General features: G+C 43.4%; 1 protein-coding gene across 22 annotated transcripts in view; it reads right to left on the bottom strand.

Annotated features, from left to right (window-relative positions):
* Positions 1-10313: 10313 nt before the first annotated feature.
* Positions 10314-15870, bottom strand: part of PLEKHA5 (pleckstrin homology domain containing A5) — a 256011-nt gene continuing 250454 nt past the window's right edge. For all 22 annotated transcript variants that reach the window (XM_045288457.1, XM_045288459.1, XM_045288458.1 and 19 more), the window contains 3 exons: positions 15262-15410; positions 13388-13493; positions 10314-11188 (listed from right to left, as the gene is read on the bottom strand). In XM_045288457.1, the coding sequence (XP_045144392.1) occupies positions 13399-13493; positions 15262-15410 (244 nt within the window). In that variant the 3' untranslated portion in view covers positions 10314-11188; positions 13388-13398. The remainder of the gene's footprint in view (positions 11189-13387; positions 13494-15261; positions 15411-15870) is intronic.

The following is a 15870-nucleotide window of genomic DNA, read 5'->3' as shown; positions in this document are numbered from 1 at the left end:
TAGATCTATTTCCCCATCCTCATATAAATATATTTGCATATGTACATATCTTTATCTAGACCTCTATAAGTGCCCGCCCCTTTTCCCTATATCCTGTTAATTCTAGGCATTGTCTATTTGAATCTTTCCCAATCTGATGAGTATAAAAAGGATATCTCATTGTTTTAATTTATATTTCCTTGATTACCACTGATATTAAATATTTGTTAATTTGTTTCTTAAATGTCCACATTTCTTTAAAAAAATAAATTTCCAGTCAGATCAGGAATTATTACCCTCATCTTTTGCTTGTAGATAGTTTCAAGTCAATTCATTTGAAATTCTGGCAACTGCATTATGTCCTTGTTATTGTCCAAGAGGATGTCTAGGAAGTACCGTGCTGGGAGATCCACTGGTGCGAATGATTTGCTTTTGGCTACTCACACACAAGTTGGTAGTTGGAATCTCTCTGGTAGTGCTGTGGAAGGAAGGCCTGGCAACCGATTTCCATTCAAATGACACCCAAGGAAGCCCTGTGGAACATTTCACGTTTGTAACACATGGAGTCACTTTGAGTCTGAATCACCTGGACAACAGTGGGATTGACTTGTTTTGCTTTGTTTACCTGCCTTGACCCATTTCCTAAATCCTCTACTTAGCCTATCACAGGTGGCAAGGAGAAACACTCGTCTTCAAACAAAACAAAACTGAACTATGGGACTCCTTGTGCATATGATACTTCAGGCACAGGCAGGGCAAATTTCAGGGCAGTTTTGGTTGGGACCTCAAATACAATGGGCTGAATCCTTCATTTTCTTATATTGGGCAGCGAGTATCTTAGAACCAAATTCAAGCCATCATGCCATAGGACAAGGTAGAACTGCCCCTATGCATTTCCATGGCTGTACATCTTTACAGGAGCAGAGAGCCTCATCTGTGTCCTGTGGGGCGGCGAGCGTCTTTGAACTGGGTAGCAGCCCAGTGCATAACTCACCACACCACCAGGGCTCTTAGAGAAGAGTTATTTCATAGAAGCAACACAAATATCTTGGTAGAAACCACACATATCAAATAGTATGATAGTTCAGATACATAATAGCATGGCTCCCCCCACCCCCGTCCCCGCGCCTTGGGTGTTACTAATTTGGACATGGAGTAACATGTCTTCATAATCTATTTTTTCCTGATGATAAAATCTCCCAGGGCAAGTGCAATTGAGGAAGTATGAATTGGCTATGAAGTCTAGATTCTAAATGTAAACACACCTGGCAACCAGGGCAGGGGCAGGTCTGTGTGAGAGCTGACACAGGAAGGAAAGCCTTTCTAGCACTTCGCATGTCTGGGCATTCCTCTTCTGACTCATCTTCCATGAATGAGCTCCAGCTTGTCAGACCCAAGAGGAAGCGTGGCTGTCAAGTCGAGAAGCAGACTGCTGAAGCACAATGCTCAAGCCACAGTGAGAAACCTCTTCCTGGGAAAGACGGGCTGCTCTCTTCTATTTGCCTCCCTGGATCTGACATTTTCCATTGTGTCCTGCCGTGGGAGGCTGATCTGGATGGATTATTGTGGCCGTTCTCCAATTTTAGGTCTTGCTATCTCTTACATGTTAAACAACTACTGAAGACCCTAAATAGCCTTTGTTTATATGTGCTATATCTATTGATACTTACTAGCATAGAAATTAAAACAGAAACGTTTAAAATATTTAGTTGTGTTAACATAATGACGTACTTTTAAAATACTTCCTCCATTAACATTTTTATAAAACAAAATGGAGACAGACAGGCACTGTTCTCTACTTTAGTAACGCTCCTTAAACACTTGATGAATAGAAGCAGCTAAATTCTCATTTCTGTTTCTGCATCCAAACTGTTGTGATCATGAAGTCTTTGGGAAATTCCACGGTCCCCTAGTGAGAGAACTGAAAGTGAAAAAGCAAACTGCATTTTGATACTGTCTTTGGCTTCATGTGTTAGCCTCAAAGGCTCTTGGGAATCCCCAGGAGTCCCGGGCCACACCTTACACTGTTCAACAGAAATCTTGTGATTTTGGGCTCAGCCATGGGAGCCCCAGGAAGACATTGGAACGACAGAGGGGAAGGGCATTAGAGTATTTATTCTCTTCCCTTTATTTAGAGACTAGGGGCTTTGCTCGAGCTCTCTGCTAGGGCTTCCAGGTACTTTTCTTTTTATTGTGGCGACAACGGATGCAACAGAACACTTGCCAATTCAAAAATTTCTACATGTGTAATTCAGCGACACCAGTGACGTTCTTTCTATCATTACCAACCACTCCTCTGTCAACAGTTTGCTGTACTGTGTTGGCTTGCATGTTGCTGTGATGCTGGTGCTATGCCACAGGTAAATCACACACGAGCGGGGCCACCTATAGTGAACAGGTTTCAGTGGAACCTCCAGACCAAGACAAACTAAGAGGGAGCACCTGGCAATCCACTTTTGAGAAACGGGGCCACCTAAAACCTTATGGGGAGCAGGAGAACCTTCACGTAGTTGGGCATGAAGCCTTCTGGTTGGAGGCCACTCAAACCGGAATGTCACGTACTTGGGACACATTCCCCAGAGAAGCCAGTTCCTCAAGAAGGTTAGCATGCTTGATATGGAGTCAGAGAAAAGAGCAAGGCGCTCACTGAGAGGGACTGACACCCTGGGTACCAGTGGGCTCAGACCTCACGATTGAGGGTGGCGCAGGGCCACGCAGGGCTTCATGCGGTTGAGTGAGAACTGCACGTCGGAACTGATGTGATGGCACCAACAACCGCAATGCTGTGCCAGCATTGGAATTTGCTTACTTTGCTTCCCATCATCCTTTGGGGCCTATGGGCGAGAACAGCTCCAGCTTCTTAGTTTGTTTGTTTTGTAGTGGTGCCTTCTGTAAACACCTCTAATCAACACTCCTGGATTTACTTAGTTTCGTACTACACGTGAATACAGCAAAAATTCCATAAACAGAGAACCCTTTGCTAAACCCTGTGGCTCTCAACTGTTGTTTGGGCCCTGGACCAAGAGCATTGGGGTGACCTGGGAGCTTGCGAGAGAGGAAACATGTGCACCCAACTCCAGACTGACTGAATCAGAATTCCACGAATGGAGCCCAGACATCTCCTTAAAGAGCTCTCGATATGAATCTGATGCACAATACACCGTGGTTCCATTTTGAAGACACTACTTAATTAACATACTAAATCATGCTCTGATAAATTTGCGAACCATTTCAGTTGGAAGAGGTCGGCCTTTCATTCGGAGTGTCTTAGGACGGCCAGCACTTTACATGGTATGTACTGGGGGCCAGGTAGTATCCCAAATACTTGACAGACATTAGGGTAGAACAATTGTCATTGGAACCTTTGTGAGTTAGGAAATAAGGAGGCATCTCGAGGCTAAGTACCTTGACTAAGGACTCCGAGGGGCATCGATCCACTGACTCTTCTAGCCGTAACCCCGCGAGGAAGGCTGTGGCCGCGATGGCAGCTTCATGTTGAAGGAGTGCTGTGAGGCTACTGACAGGGTCAAAGTGGGGTGCATTCCGAGCTCCGCCTGGCTGCATGCAGTGTGTGAACCAGGCCACCACCCATTGTTTCCTGGGGGGTATGGTCTGCTGAACGACAAAGATCCAATCTCCATGGGAGACCTATCTCAGAGGTAAGAAGAGAAAATTCCCGAGACTCTCAAGGAAGAAGAGCCACCAGGGCAGTGGTTCTCAACTTTCCTCAGGCTGCGACCCTTTCATACAGTTCCTCATGTTGTGGTGACCCCCCTACCATAAAATTATTTTCATTGCTCCTTCATCCCTGTCATTTTGATACTGTTATGAATCGGATGAAAGGGTCATTTGACCCTCAAAGAGGTTGCGACCCACAGGTTGAGAACCACTGCACTCGTGGCACGTTTGCGATCCCTCCCTGCTTGCGGGGGCAGGCCCGTGGAGACCCCTGTCCAAGGCACTGTGCGAGCCAGGAGGCTGGGGAACTGCAGACTGCGGACAGGGTCTGCTGTGGGCCCACGCCTTCCCGAATCATGACAAGATTAACACACTCTAAGTTCGGTAGTTCCCTTTAATAGACTCCCACAACTGTATGCGTGTTGTCTGTGAGTTCTGCGTGGTGAATACAATAAATGATCAAACTCAGCAGCCAACGAGTGTGTCACGGGAGAAACTGTTGGTGTCTGACACACTGCTAGTAAGAGGCAGGGCTCACTTTCACACAAAGCAGTTCAGCACCAGTGGGCGCCCCTAGCCACTGCACAATAAGCTCCTGGAGGGAACAAAGGGGTTCTGGAAGGGCTCAAGTTTCCTAGCAACCGAGTTGGTGGAGGATCCCTTCCCGCCTCCTGCCAGTTAGGATGATCTCCGATAGTTTCCCACACTAGGGGGACATGAAGGCCGAAGCCCCTGCCTGTGGAAAGGCTGGGATGAGTGAGTCTCCACTCAGGGCATGCAATACTTGATAAGCCTTTTGTGACCCTCGTTAATAAAAGTCTTCAGAGACTTCCCAGCCAGCTTGTGCGCCACTAAATCTGGGGTCAGGGTACTGGGCTCTTATGCGACCCCAGGTTTGAATTAGAGGTACTATAGTTCTGCTGCATTTCCCCCTTCTTCTGATTCAACCTTTTCCCTGTAAATCATTTTGATCTTAAGTATATTACCTCTCCAAGAATTTAAAATTTGCAAGTTATTGTTCTTACAATAGAATCATGCACTTGAAAGATTTACTTTCTATTTTTGCTACTTGTCCAGTGTTTTAATTATTTGCCTTGGGGACAGCATCTCCCTGTTCTTGTTTTCTTTGAAAAATAATTTTATTGAGGGCTACATACTTTGCGTCAAGCATGTTTATTCTTATGTTGCCATCATCATTTTCAAAACATTTTCTTTCTACTTGAGCCCTTGGTATCAGATGCTCATTTTTTCCCCTCCCTCCCAAAAGATTTACTTTTTTTTCCCCCACTAAAGATTTACTTTCAATGAATTTATTTCTCAGGAAGATTTTTGGTAAATCTCCTTCCAAATTCCTAGTACAGTATATACATAATGTGCATATTTAGTAGTGTGTTTATATATTTAAAATGGCATGATCATTTAGCTAATTTTTAGGGTAGTTCCACTGTAACCTTCTTTGCCATGTGAAAAGTTTACATAAAACTATGACGTGGCTGAAGTCCTAAGTATACATAAATAAATAAATACTTAACAACTTTATAACGTATATACTCAAGTATAAACCAAGTTTTCCAGCACATTTTTAATGCATTTTTTGGTGGTAAAATTAGGTGCCTAGGCTGACATTCGGGTTGGCTGATACTCGAGTATATACGGTAGTCTAGGGCAGCCTTTTTAAAAGCCCACTGCTGTGGACTTAATTCCCATTCAGTGAACCCTATTCTGTAAGTCTTTTTTTTTTTTTTTTGATGTTTATTTTTTTAAAAACATTTTATTAGGGGCTCATACAACTGTTATCGCAATCCACACACACATCAATTGTGTAAAGCGCATTTGTACATCATTCTCAAAATTTTCTCTCCACTTAAACCTCCGACATTAGGTCCTCATTTTCCCCTCCCTCCCTGCTCCCCCCTCCCTCATGAGCCCTTGATAGTTTATAAATTGGTATTTTGTCATATCTTGCTCTGTCCGACGTCTCCCTTCACCCACTTTTCGGTTGTCTGTCCCCCAGGGAGCAGGTCACATATAGTTCCTTGCAATCGGTTCCCTCTTTCCTACCCATTCTCCCTTTACCCTCCCTGTTTCGCCACTCACACCACTGGTCCTGTAGGGCTCATCCACCCTGGATTCCCTGTATTTTCAGTTCCTATCTGTACCAGTGTACATCCTCTGGTCTAGCCAGACTTGCAAGGTCAAATTCGAGTCATGGTAGTGGGAGCGGGGAGGAAACATTTAGGAATTAGAGGAAAGTTGTATTTCTCATCATTGTTACATCGCACCCTGACTGGCTCATCTCCTCCCCGAGACCCCTCTGCAAGGGGATCTCCAGTGGCCTACTAATGGGCTTTGGATCTCCACTCCGCACTCCCCCCATCATTCACTATGGTAAGATTTTTTGTTCTGATGATGCCTTATACCTGATCCCTTCGACACCTTGTGGTTGCATAGGCTGGTGTGCTTCTTCCATGTGGGCTTTGTTGCTTCTGAGCTTGATGGCCGCTTGATTACCTTCAAGCCTTTAAGACCCCAGACGCTATACTTTTTGATAGCCGGGCACCATCAGCTTTCTTCGCCACATTTGCTTATGCACCCATTTGTCTTCAGTGATCCGTTCAACACCTCGTGATCACACAGACTGATATGTTGTTCCATGTGGGCTTTGTTGCTTCTGAGCTAGATGGCCGCTTGTTTACCTTCAAGCTTTTAAGACCCCAGACGCTATCTTTTGATAGCCGGGCACCATCAGCTTTTCTGTAAGTCTTAATGAGATCTGATAGCCTCACTTTTCTCCCATGCAACAGCTGGTGGGTTAGAACTGTTGCCTTGTGGGTAGGAGTCATTTACCAACAGTGCCAACAGGGCTCTTTACTGTTCTTCAAATCATTACATAAAAACCTTCCAAAAGTCGGTAGGCGAGGGTGAGTTTACTCGACTCAGCATCAAGAGTCTCAACTTCTCTCCGCTGCTTTGTAATACAGATCTGCTGAGGAAGACTCCTGAGGCCAAGATGCCCTTGGACATCAGCCCTTCTTTCTTTTCTTTTTTTTTTTTTTTTGCGATCCACTCACTTTATTGAATAGTGGCTTGGGGGCAATGAGGTCCGACGGCGGCAGTCCGACTGAATCTTGCAGCCGCCGAAAAGTCCCTTCTATCTTTCACAGACAAAGTTACCTCTCTGAATCTTGGCCTTCAGCTTGGCCCTCAGGTATAAATACTTCCAGGGCAGAAAGGAAGCGAATGATTTGAATGATTCTAAAGGCTAACAAATCATCTGGCAAGTCAGCTCTCTTTCCACTCAAAGCAATGGATGAAATTGACAATAATTTACAATTTAATGATTAACATATCATAATCTGCAATGTCTAATGGGGAAGTAAAAGCTCATGGAGAAAAAGACATGATGTATATACTTTCCATCTTAAAGCTTGTTTGTGAGCAAGCTATCAAAATAGTATTTAGCAGCCCCAATCCCAACTACGTGGACAGCCCCTCCTCCTCCCCAAAGAATTTACTTCAGAGGTCAGCACTGAAGCTGCAGCTCCGGGAGAGGGACATGTCTGATCAGAGCACACAGGAGCAAATGAAGGGGGAGGAGGAGAGAGAACATACTGGCCCACCAAGCCTTGAGGATGATATTCCCGCTCATAGCAGCCAATGCACAGAGAGGACTATATGGCCAGGCCCACTATGAGACATGTCATCTCTCACTTAACCACAGCCCTACAGGGGACAACACTGGAGACACGGTGTGGGAATTGCACCCCATCTGATCCCACCACACCAAGGCAAAACACTAAGGGCTTGCAAGAGAACAGCAAGGGGAGCAGAGCAAGGAAGTCCTGAGGGAGTACCAAAAATAGACTTTGGGGCCAGGGCTTGGTACCCCATCAGACTCGACTGGAAAACACTCCTAAAGGTCAACAAACAGACTTTGAACTATTTATGGGCTTTTTTTTTTGGCATGGTTTTCTTGTTGTCGTCATTTTGTTTTCTTTGCTTTGTCTTGTTTTTTTGTGTGTGTGCATATTACTATCTCTGCAGGTCTATCTAGATAAAATAGGCTGGATTAACAATCTGGAGGAGAAAACAATGGGACCGATGGTTGGGGGGTAGGGGTAAGGGACATGGAAGAGGAGGTGGTGAGGGAAAGGAAGTGGTGTTAACCAACCCAGGGACAAGGGAACAACACTGATCCAAAATCAGTGGCAAGCAGGGTGTAAGAGGCCTGGCAGGGATTGATCAAGGGCAATGTAACAGAGGAATTACTGAAACCCAAATGAAGGGTAAGGATGATAGTGGAACAAGAGGAAATAGTAAACAGTAAAAGGAAATAGAGGAAAGAACTAGGAAGCAAAGGGCATTTATAGAGGTCTATATACAGGCATGTACATATGTAAATATATATTTGATGATGGGGAAATATAGCTATGTGCATATATTTATAGGTTTAGTATTAAGGCAGCAGATGGACATTGGGGCTCCACTCGAGTGTTCCCTCAAGCCAAGAACACTCTGTTCTATTAAATTGGCATTCCATGATGCATACCTTCCCGACACGATTGCTGAGGACAAATGTGTGCATAAGCAAAGGTGGTGAAGAAAGCTGATGATGCCTGGCTATCAAAAGATATAGCATGTGGTGTCTCAGTTAGTGCACCCAGCAGCGTTGCATGGGAAGGCTCTCTCTGGTCACAGTGAATTTTTTCATATAAACAGTTTCGCTCAAATCTTGTTTTTTGTGATGGCTGATTTAAGAGAACAGCATGTGGTGGTGAAATTTTGTTTCCTGCTTCGGAAAAATGCCGCAGAAATGGTTGTGATGTTGAACACAGTTTAAAAGGACAGGCTATGCTCAAGAGTATGAGTGGTTTTCTCATTTCAAAAAAGGTGAAATGTCAATTAATGATAAACGTTGTTCTGGACTTCCTGATTGGTTGAAAATGTCGACTCATAGTGCATCTGGAGTTCATCCCACCAGGTCAGACTGTTCACTAAGCTTTTTAGTTAGAGGTTCTGAAAAGATCGTGTCACAGGGTGTGACAAAAAAGGCCTGATTTGTGGTAGACGGGGGACTGACTGGTTTTGCCACCACAACAATGCACCTGGCTCACGCAGCCATCTCAGTGCACCAGTTTTTGGAAAAACAGCATGCCTCTCTTGCCACACACACCTTACTCACCTGAACTTGCTCTGTGCAACTTCTTTTTGTTTGTGTGAATGAAGAGGGACATGAAAAGACAGCAATTTGATGACATAGAAGAGGTGAAGAAAAAATGAGAGAGCTGCTGTCAGCTGTTCAAACAGATGAGTTTGAAAAGTGTTTCCAAGAATGGAATTGCAGATTTGACAAGTGTATTAAATGTAAGGGGCAGTACTTTGAAGGTGATAAGGTTGCTTTGTAAAAAAAATTAAAAACATAGCTTTGAAAAAAAAAAAAACCAAACCAGATTCCAGGGTTTTTCGGGTATGTCAAATCTGGGAATAATTCTTATCTTCTACTTTGCTATGTCTTGAAGCAAGTACTGGTGCTGACCTTCACACACGATTTTCGTACTGCCCTCTCTGCACTAACCAGGCTCCCAGGGGTTCCAGTCAGGATCAGTTATCCTTCTTGTAACACTTTAATAAAACAAACAAAGTGCCCTACCAAAATCAAACCTGAAGTTCAAAGTAACAGTTGATCCCTTCACCCAACGCACCGACATGAAAGGTTGAAAGCACTAATCATGATTGTGACTAAGAGGGAACAACACATCATTGGTTATTTCCTTTGAGAAGGATTTTGTGTAACATCTTTAGATAAAAGTAAAACTGCAAACCTGTGTTTATGTGGGCACAGAGAGCTAAACAATTTCCTTCCATTTTAATAGGCTCTTTCATTCACCTCCTACAATAAGAACTGTATCTATTTGCATTTCATTTTGTGTGTTTCTGTTTGGAGCAGATGCAGTTTTAGAACTGGCAATTTTGAATGAAACCTTCTGCCAAAATAAAATAAGCTAACACAGGGGAAACACCCGCCCCTGACTGACCAGTGCCAATTCAGTTTCAGCCATTTCATCTAGGAACCAAAAAGCATCACGTTTCCTTGCACTCTGGGAACAATACGCAGCGTGAATAGAAGGTTACAAGGGAAGAGACTGTAATTGATTCTGAAGAGCATGAACATCTGCCAAGAAGGTATTGTAGAAGAAAATGACCCCGAGGGTCCTACTTACGGAACAGTTTCTAGCTGCCCGACAGAAATGACCCTCTCTGCCCTACTTCTTCCTTTCAAAGGCCACACTCTACCAGGGAGAGGGAGCCTGCAGATGCTGGGAGCTACTTTCTAAAATGATGAAACAAATAGAAATAGGTGCAGAGTAGAAGACTTCAAAAAACTAAACATGTCCCAGGGGTGATGAGTTGAAGGGCAAGATGGCAAAAGTCAGGAAATGATGTTCTAGCCCAAATTCTATCATTAAATATGAATAGGGTTGTGGCCAAGTCCATTCATTTCCCTGGGACTCAAGCTCCTTGACTTTGACAGGGAAGGGCCGGGGCACCGCCCCTTATGGGTGTGGTCTAGGATTTTTAACAGCTTAACCTTCTCTGCCAGAAGTCTCAGATTTTCCGCTGTAGGAGAAAAATAACAAAATTCCTAACACAAGTGATTTAAGAACATCAACATTTATTTTAACATGATAAAAAAGAAATGAGATATGAACATTTGCATTTAAACAATAGTAAGTAGCCTTTAATACATTACATGTGCTCATTGTATAATATATACACAATGAACATAATTACATTTGTACACAAACTAAGTACTGGATTTGAAAACCTGCTTATTGCTGTACACATCTATCCCAATGAAGTATAAGCCCAGTACTTCAGAATACCTACACTTTTGTTTTATTATTTTTTAAAAGAAAAACTAAGCGTAACATTTGTGTTTAAGTTGACAAGAGCGTGGCAGTAACTGCTGACATTGCAATCTAAGAAACAATCGTAGCAGAAAGTGGGACGTATTTCACTTAGCAATAATAAAATGGCACATTTTAAATATATATATAAAATTTTTTACAAATCAAGTGTGAAACAAAGCACTGCAGTAGCCAAAATGGGGAGGAAAAACAGAAAGAGAGAGAAACATGTTTTATTGGAAGTAACAGCTAAACTTATGTCCTGAAAAGTAAAAAGAAATATAAATTCACTTAGACTTAAGGGACATCAAAAGCTGGAAATTGGCAACTAAGTAAGCTCTGGCTGTGGACTGCACGGTAAAAGCACCGTTACTCGTGTGCTCTGAAATCATAGCAGCAGGCTGGTGTGGCGGAACAACCTTGACATTGTGGAGTGTACATATGGGCCGTTAAAGCTGTTTCGGAATAAACATTTTCCAAAAGTGATAAAAGGATGCTCTCTGTGGCCAAAAGCATCGGAACTATGAATTTCATAGATTTAAAATATACTGTACAAGATTCTTCTCACGCTGCCACAGGTCCATGTCCTTAGCTTTGAATGGTTTCAACAGAGGTCGGTATAGCTGAAAAACAGGAGAAATTACTTTGACACCTGCAAAGTGCATGACTGGCCACTTTCCAAAATAACCGAGGGTGACATTCTCTAACAATAGAACTGACAAGCGTGGCCAGGAAAATCCGCAAGCACAATACAATTAACGGACATTTCTACCATTTCCATAAGCTCAGTTCACAAAGCAAAGAAACATAATGCCATTAAATAGCAATTCAGAATCAAACACAGACCCAAATGTGTGGCTGAATCCAAAAGGTCAACAAAACGAGCAAAGATTTGCATAATTTCACTAAAAGATGCAATATTGCATTGAGCTGACAGCAGCGCCATTTGCCCAGCCTTCCTAAGTCCGACAAAAACCATTCGTTGAGAATGACGGCCCGGGACAATGGGGAGTTATAAAATAATTCAGAGTTGTGTGCTGCTAGTGGTCACAGTGGCTGCGTGGCCGGAGATGAGAACGTGACAGCCAGTATGTGAGCTCACTCACTGCCTCTCAGGGTCAAAGTATTTAAGGCAAAACAAAATTCTCTTCATAACTTAAGAAACCTGGATATGCACGTGAGCTTGCACTCTGACCATTATTTCTTATCAGAATGCTCTGTGCACAATACATCGTAACTGCTTACTGAATGACAAAATTAACAGGAGAGTGGTGCCTGACGGATAGTTGCCCCCAAACGAGCACCTCTGCCAAGGCCATATCTCAACTCTGCACAGGAGGAGTCAGAGGAACGTCAAGTTTGCCTGGTGTTATGCTGTCACCGGTGGCAACAGTCACTTCTTAGTGTATTAAGTTAAAAGTTTGAATGTGTGAGTGACAGAAGCAAGGGTGTAACAAATGGGCCGTTTTTAGCTCTAGCAAGAACTTCCAATTGTGCATAGGTATCAAGTGACAGAGAGAAAAGGCTCTTTCCTAGGCTCCCGGAAGACTGAACTTCAAATGAAAGAGGTTATCATAACAGGCGATAAATTTGGCAAGACAGGGCAACCTAAATCTTTCTGGCAAAAGAAAGAAAGAAAACGATCTAAGTTGTAGGTTGCAGTTTGAAACCCCCTGCCAGTCCACAGGAGAAAGAGGCGGCTTTCTGCTCCTGGGAAGAGTTGCAGTCTGGAAAACCCACCTACACTCTGTCCTGAAGGGTCGCTGTCAGTGGGAATGGATTTAATGGCAGGGAGTTTATGAATTTACAGCAAACTGGTCAAGGTAGTATTGCAACTCACTTATTTTGATGATTAAAAAAAAAAGTCAAAGAAGACTAAAAGTATAAAAAAATCAAATCAATATCATTAAATAAGAATGCTCATAATGCCTGTATTTCCACAGTTTATATTTGTTTGAAAGACACTGCTGATAACTCTAAAGCACCAAATGTTCCCAGATCTGGTAGAAAACTGCGAGGAACAAATAAACAACAACAACAACAAATCACAGGAAGAGGTGCAAAATCCTCATGCTACACCTCACAATTTTTCTTCAAAGTAAAAAACAAAGTATTTTTCGTACTTACAAAATTGCACAGAAAAAACCTCGTCACTGCCTATCAGTTTTCAAAGTGAAGATCTTAGGGAATCATTCTCAGTTCTCCAAGTGTAGCTCCCAGAGCCTTCTTGAGAAAAGGCTTCCTCTCTCTCCCTCCTCACCCCTCTCGCCCGCTTTTAAGATGGTCTCTTCAATAGCAGCTCCCTCCCTCCCTGACTTGGAAGTCATTTCTGATGGCTCTTAAAAGATTTCAATATTCCACCAAGGCGGCTAGACCATAGTTCTTTATCCTGTAAAATAATTCTAAAACTTGCAATGAGGTAGCCACATCAGGCTACCTGTAAAACACACTCTGAGGCCAGCTCCAACCTTGTAATGAGGTGAGCAGATTTCTCAGCTCAGACTGCGGAAGGAACGCTACGTGGAAGCACAGCAGCACACACTGTCAGGTTTGTCTTGGCCACAACACACCTTCCAAGTTCTGCTGTTTTTACAGATGATGAAATGAGAGACTGAAAATGCTGTCACACAGAGAAGGGCCAACGTTGGAAAGCTGAGTAGCTGCCCACGGTTCACACCCATGGCCTGCTAGTGCTGCCAACTATCCCTAAAGCTCAGCCCAGAATTAATCCCAATTTTTATCCATCAAACCAACAAAGGAATAAAACCCAGCCGAGACCCTGTCACCAACCAGATGGTCTTGCACGAAGGGGAAGGACGTACTTGTTTTGAGACTACACACACATGAAATGCGATCCCTCTGTGAGCTGGGGCTGAGTGGACGGGCCTGGTGATGCCGAGGGCTCCGGTGGTGGGGGCAGACCTTTCCCTAGAACACAGCGAGAAAACGGGAGAAGATGAAAACCATGAAGATCCGCATCATCAAGGAGGAAATGCTGAGCTCTGAAGAACGTTTGTGGAAGGAATCTGATTTTCTAATGGTGTAAAATGGTAAGACGCTTCTTTTCCTCCTGTTTGATGTTAATTTCCAGGGGTCTGTCAGGAATCTCTCCTGTACCTCTCATCCTATCTGACTTTTAAAAGCGTAGTTTCTAGCTCCATGTCGGGAAATAATGAAAACCAAACAAAAGAGCAAGATACACAAACAAATCTACTGCCACAGAGCTGACGGCAAGGCAGGGAGACCCCATGTGTCAGGGTGGAACTGTGCTCCATAGGGCTTTCAATGGTGGATCTGGGGAAATGGCAGATAGCCAGGCCTTTCTTTCACTGTACCTCTGGGAGATTCAAAACGTTAACCTGGCTGTCAGACAAGGGTGCTACCTGTTTATACCACCCAGGGGCTCCTGCTAAAGTCCGGGCGGTTAAAACCAACACATTGCCTTTATCCAGGCTTGCTCTAGATAACGAATAAAGTGGCCAGTAACAATAATAAAAAGGGAACTTCCGTGCACACTGCCTTATAAATGCCAGAAGCAAAGGAAAAACACAACAAAACAGAAACTGGCTGACTCCTAGTGATGCCCTGTGGCTTTCCCAGACTACAACTGCTTATGGGAGTAGAAAGTCCACTCTCTCCTGTGGAACCACTGGTGGTTTTGAACTACATGATTCAGCCCAACATGTAACCAGCAAAGGAAAAGGCAGTGTATAGTAACTGCTACAAGGAAATGTGACTGATCATATCAATGTGCACATTGTATGCATACAATACAATAAAGCCTGAACCTTCGTGATCTTAAGAACAGAGTAGCTGTGCGTAACTGAATATCATGTACTTGCCCTTTTCTGCAGAAAGGATGGGGTGAGCAGCATTACTGGGAATGATACTTTACTTGTGGATTGAAGGAGCAAAGCTTATAATCTAGAAATGGCACGAACCCTTTCAAAAAAGGGGAGAAGGCAAAATGACAAGATTGAAAGAAAAAAAAGGCAGAATAGGATAAAATGACTTAAAAAAACCCTAAAAGCACAGTCTCTGGAGCACGGTTTCTGTGATAAAAACAAAAAAACAAAACCTGGCAACAATGCAGAGATGGGTTCTAGCAAGTGCCAGTTTGAAGAGTCATTCTTGCTCAGCTCGGTGCACAGACTGCTCCATCTTTCTTCTGTGGAGTGCTTGGTGGGTTTGAACCACCCACCTTTGGTTAGCAGCAGAAGGAAGGCTGTATTGACCATGCCACCAGGGCTCTTCTTACAAGAGGGTCTCTATGAGTCGGGTTGACTTGATGGCAGTGGATCTGGGTTTTTTTTGGCTAGTACACACACATTCATCTTATGACTTCAGATATTAAATTGTCCAGTTCCCAGAGAGGTCAATTTGTGAATGCTCTTAAGAATGAAGTAGGAAAAAAAAATCGTGGTGTGTACCGAAATTTTTTTAATAAATGAAAAAGGATAAGATGGTGATTTCAAAACATGGGTCCCTAAGCCAGAGGACCAGCTGGCTAGGCTGTTGTAACCCTCTCCTCTTTCCCAGGTACGTCCCCTCAGGAGAGTGCGTGTGGGAAAGCAAAGGCTGAGCAATCTGCAGTTATGTACGTAAGTAGCTCCCTGACTAGGATCTCCGCCTTGAAAAAGTAATCAGGTGCCCAGAGGAGCACAAAGGGAAAAATGAGGGAATGTTTGCTCCCTACCTGCCATTGACTGGTTTCCTGTAGAAGCCTCAGGAGTTAGCTCATAGGAAGTTACAGTTTCTTCCTGTGTATGTGCATTGTCCTTTGCATGCTCTTCCGAGCGGTCGTCTGGCGTAGGGTTTGTGATCCACGCTACATCTTGGGGACTGCTGCAATAGAGCAAGAAAAAAAACTTGCGGCAAAATGTGGCATTTGCCATTTCAACCATTTCTACATGTATATTTCAGCAACATAAATTACATTCACCAGATTTTCCAACCTTGATTACCATCTACCTCCAAATGTTTTTCTTTTTTTTTTCATGCTCTTCATTTATTGAGCTGAAATAACTGAAGGAAAAATGTAAGAATTGAGTTGCAACATTGAAGGATTACATGGGCAAGATACCAAATGACAAAGGAACATTAAAAAGCTGGAAGGAATAGAGAGTCACTGTACCAAAAAGAATTGGTTGGTGTTCAGCCATTCAGATGGGAATCATACAGTCAAAAACCTAGGGTCTTGGAGGAATAAATCCAAGCTGCATTGAAGGCCTTAAGGAAAAACATAGCTCCAGAAATTAGATGCCAGTTGAGATGTTTCACAAATGGATGCAACTCTTATTTTTCT

Source organism: Echinops telfairi, unplaced genomic scaffold (assembly GCF_000313985.2).
Source record: "Echinops telfairi isolate 266 unplaced genomic scaffold, ASM31398v2 ScPeMD7_21;HRSCAF=78, whole genome shotgun sequence".
Lineage (NCBI taxonomy): Eukaryota > Metazoa > Chordata > Mammalia > Afrosoricida > Tenrecidae > Echinops > Echinops telfairi.
This window is presented reverse-complemented; position numbering and strand designations above follow the sequence as displayed.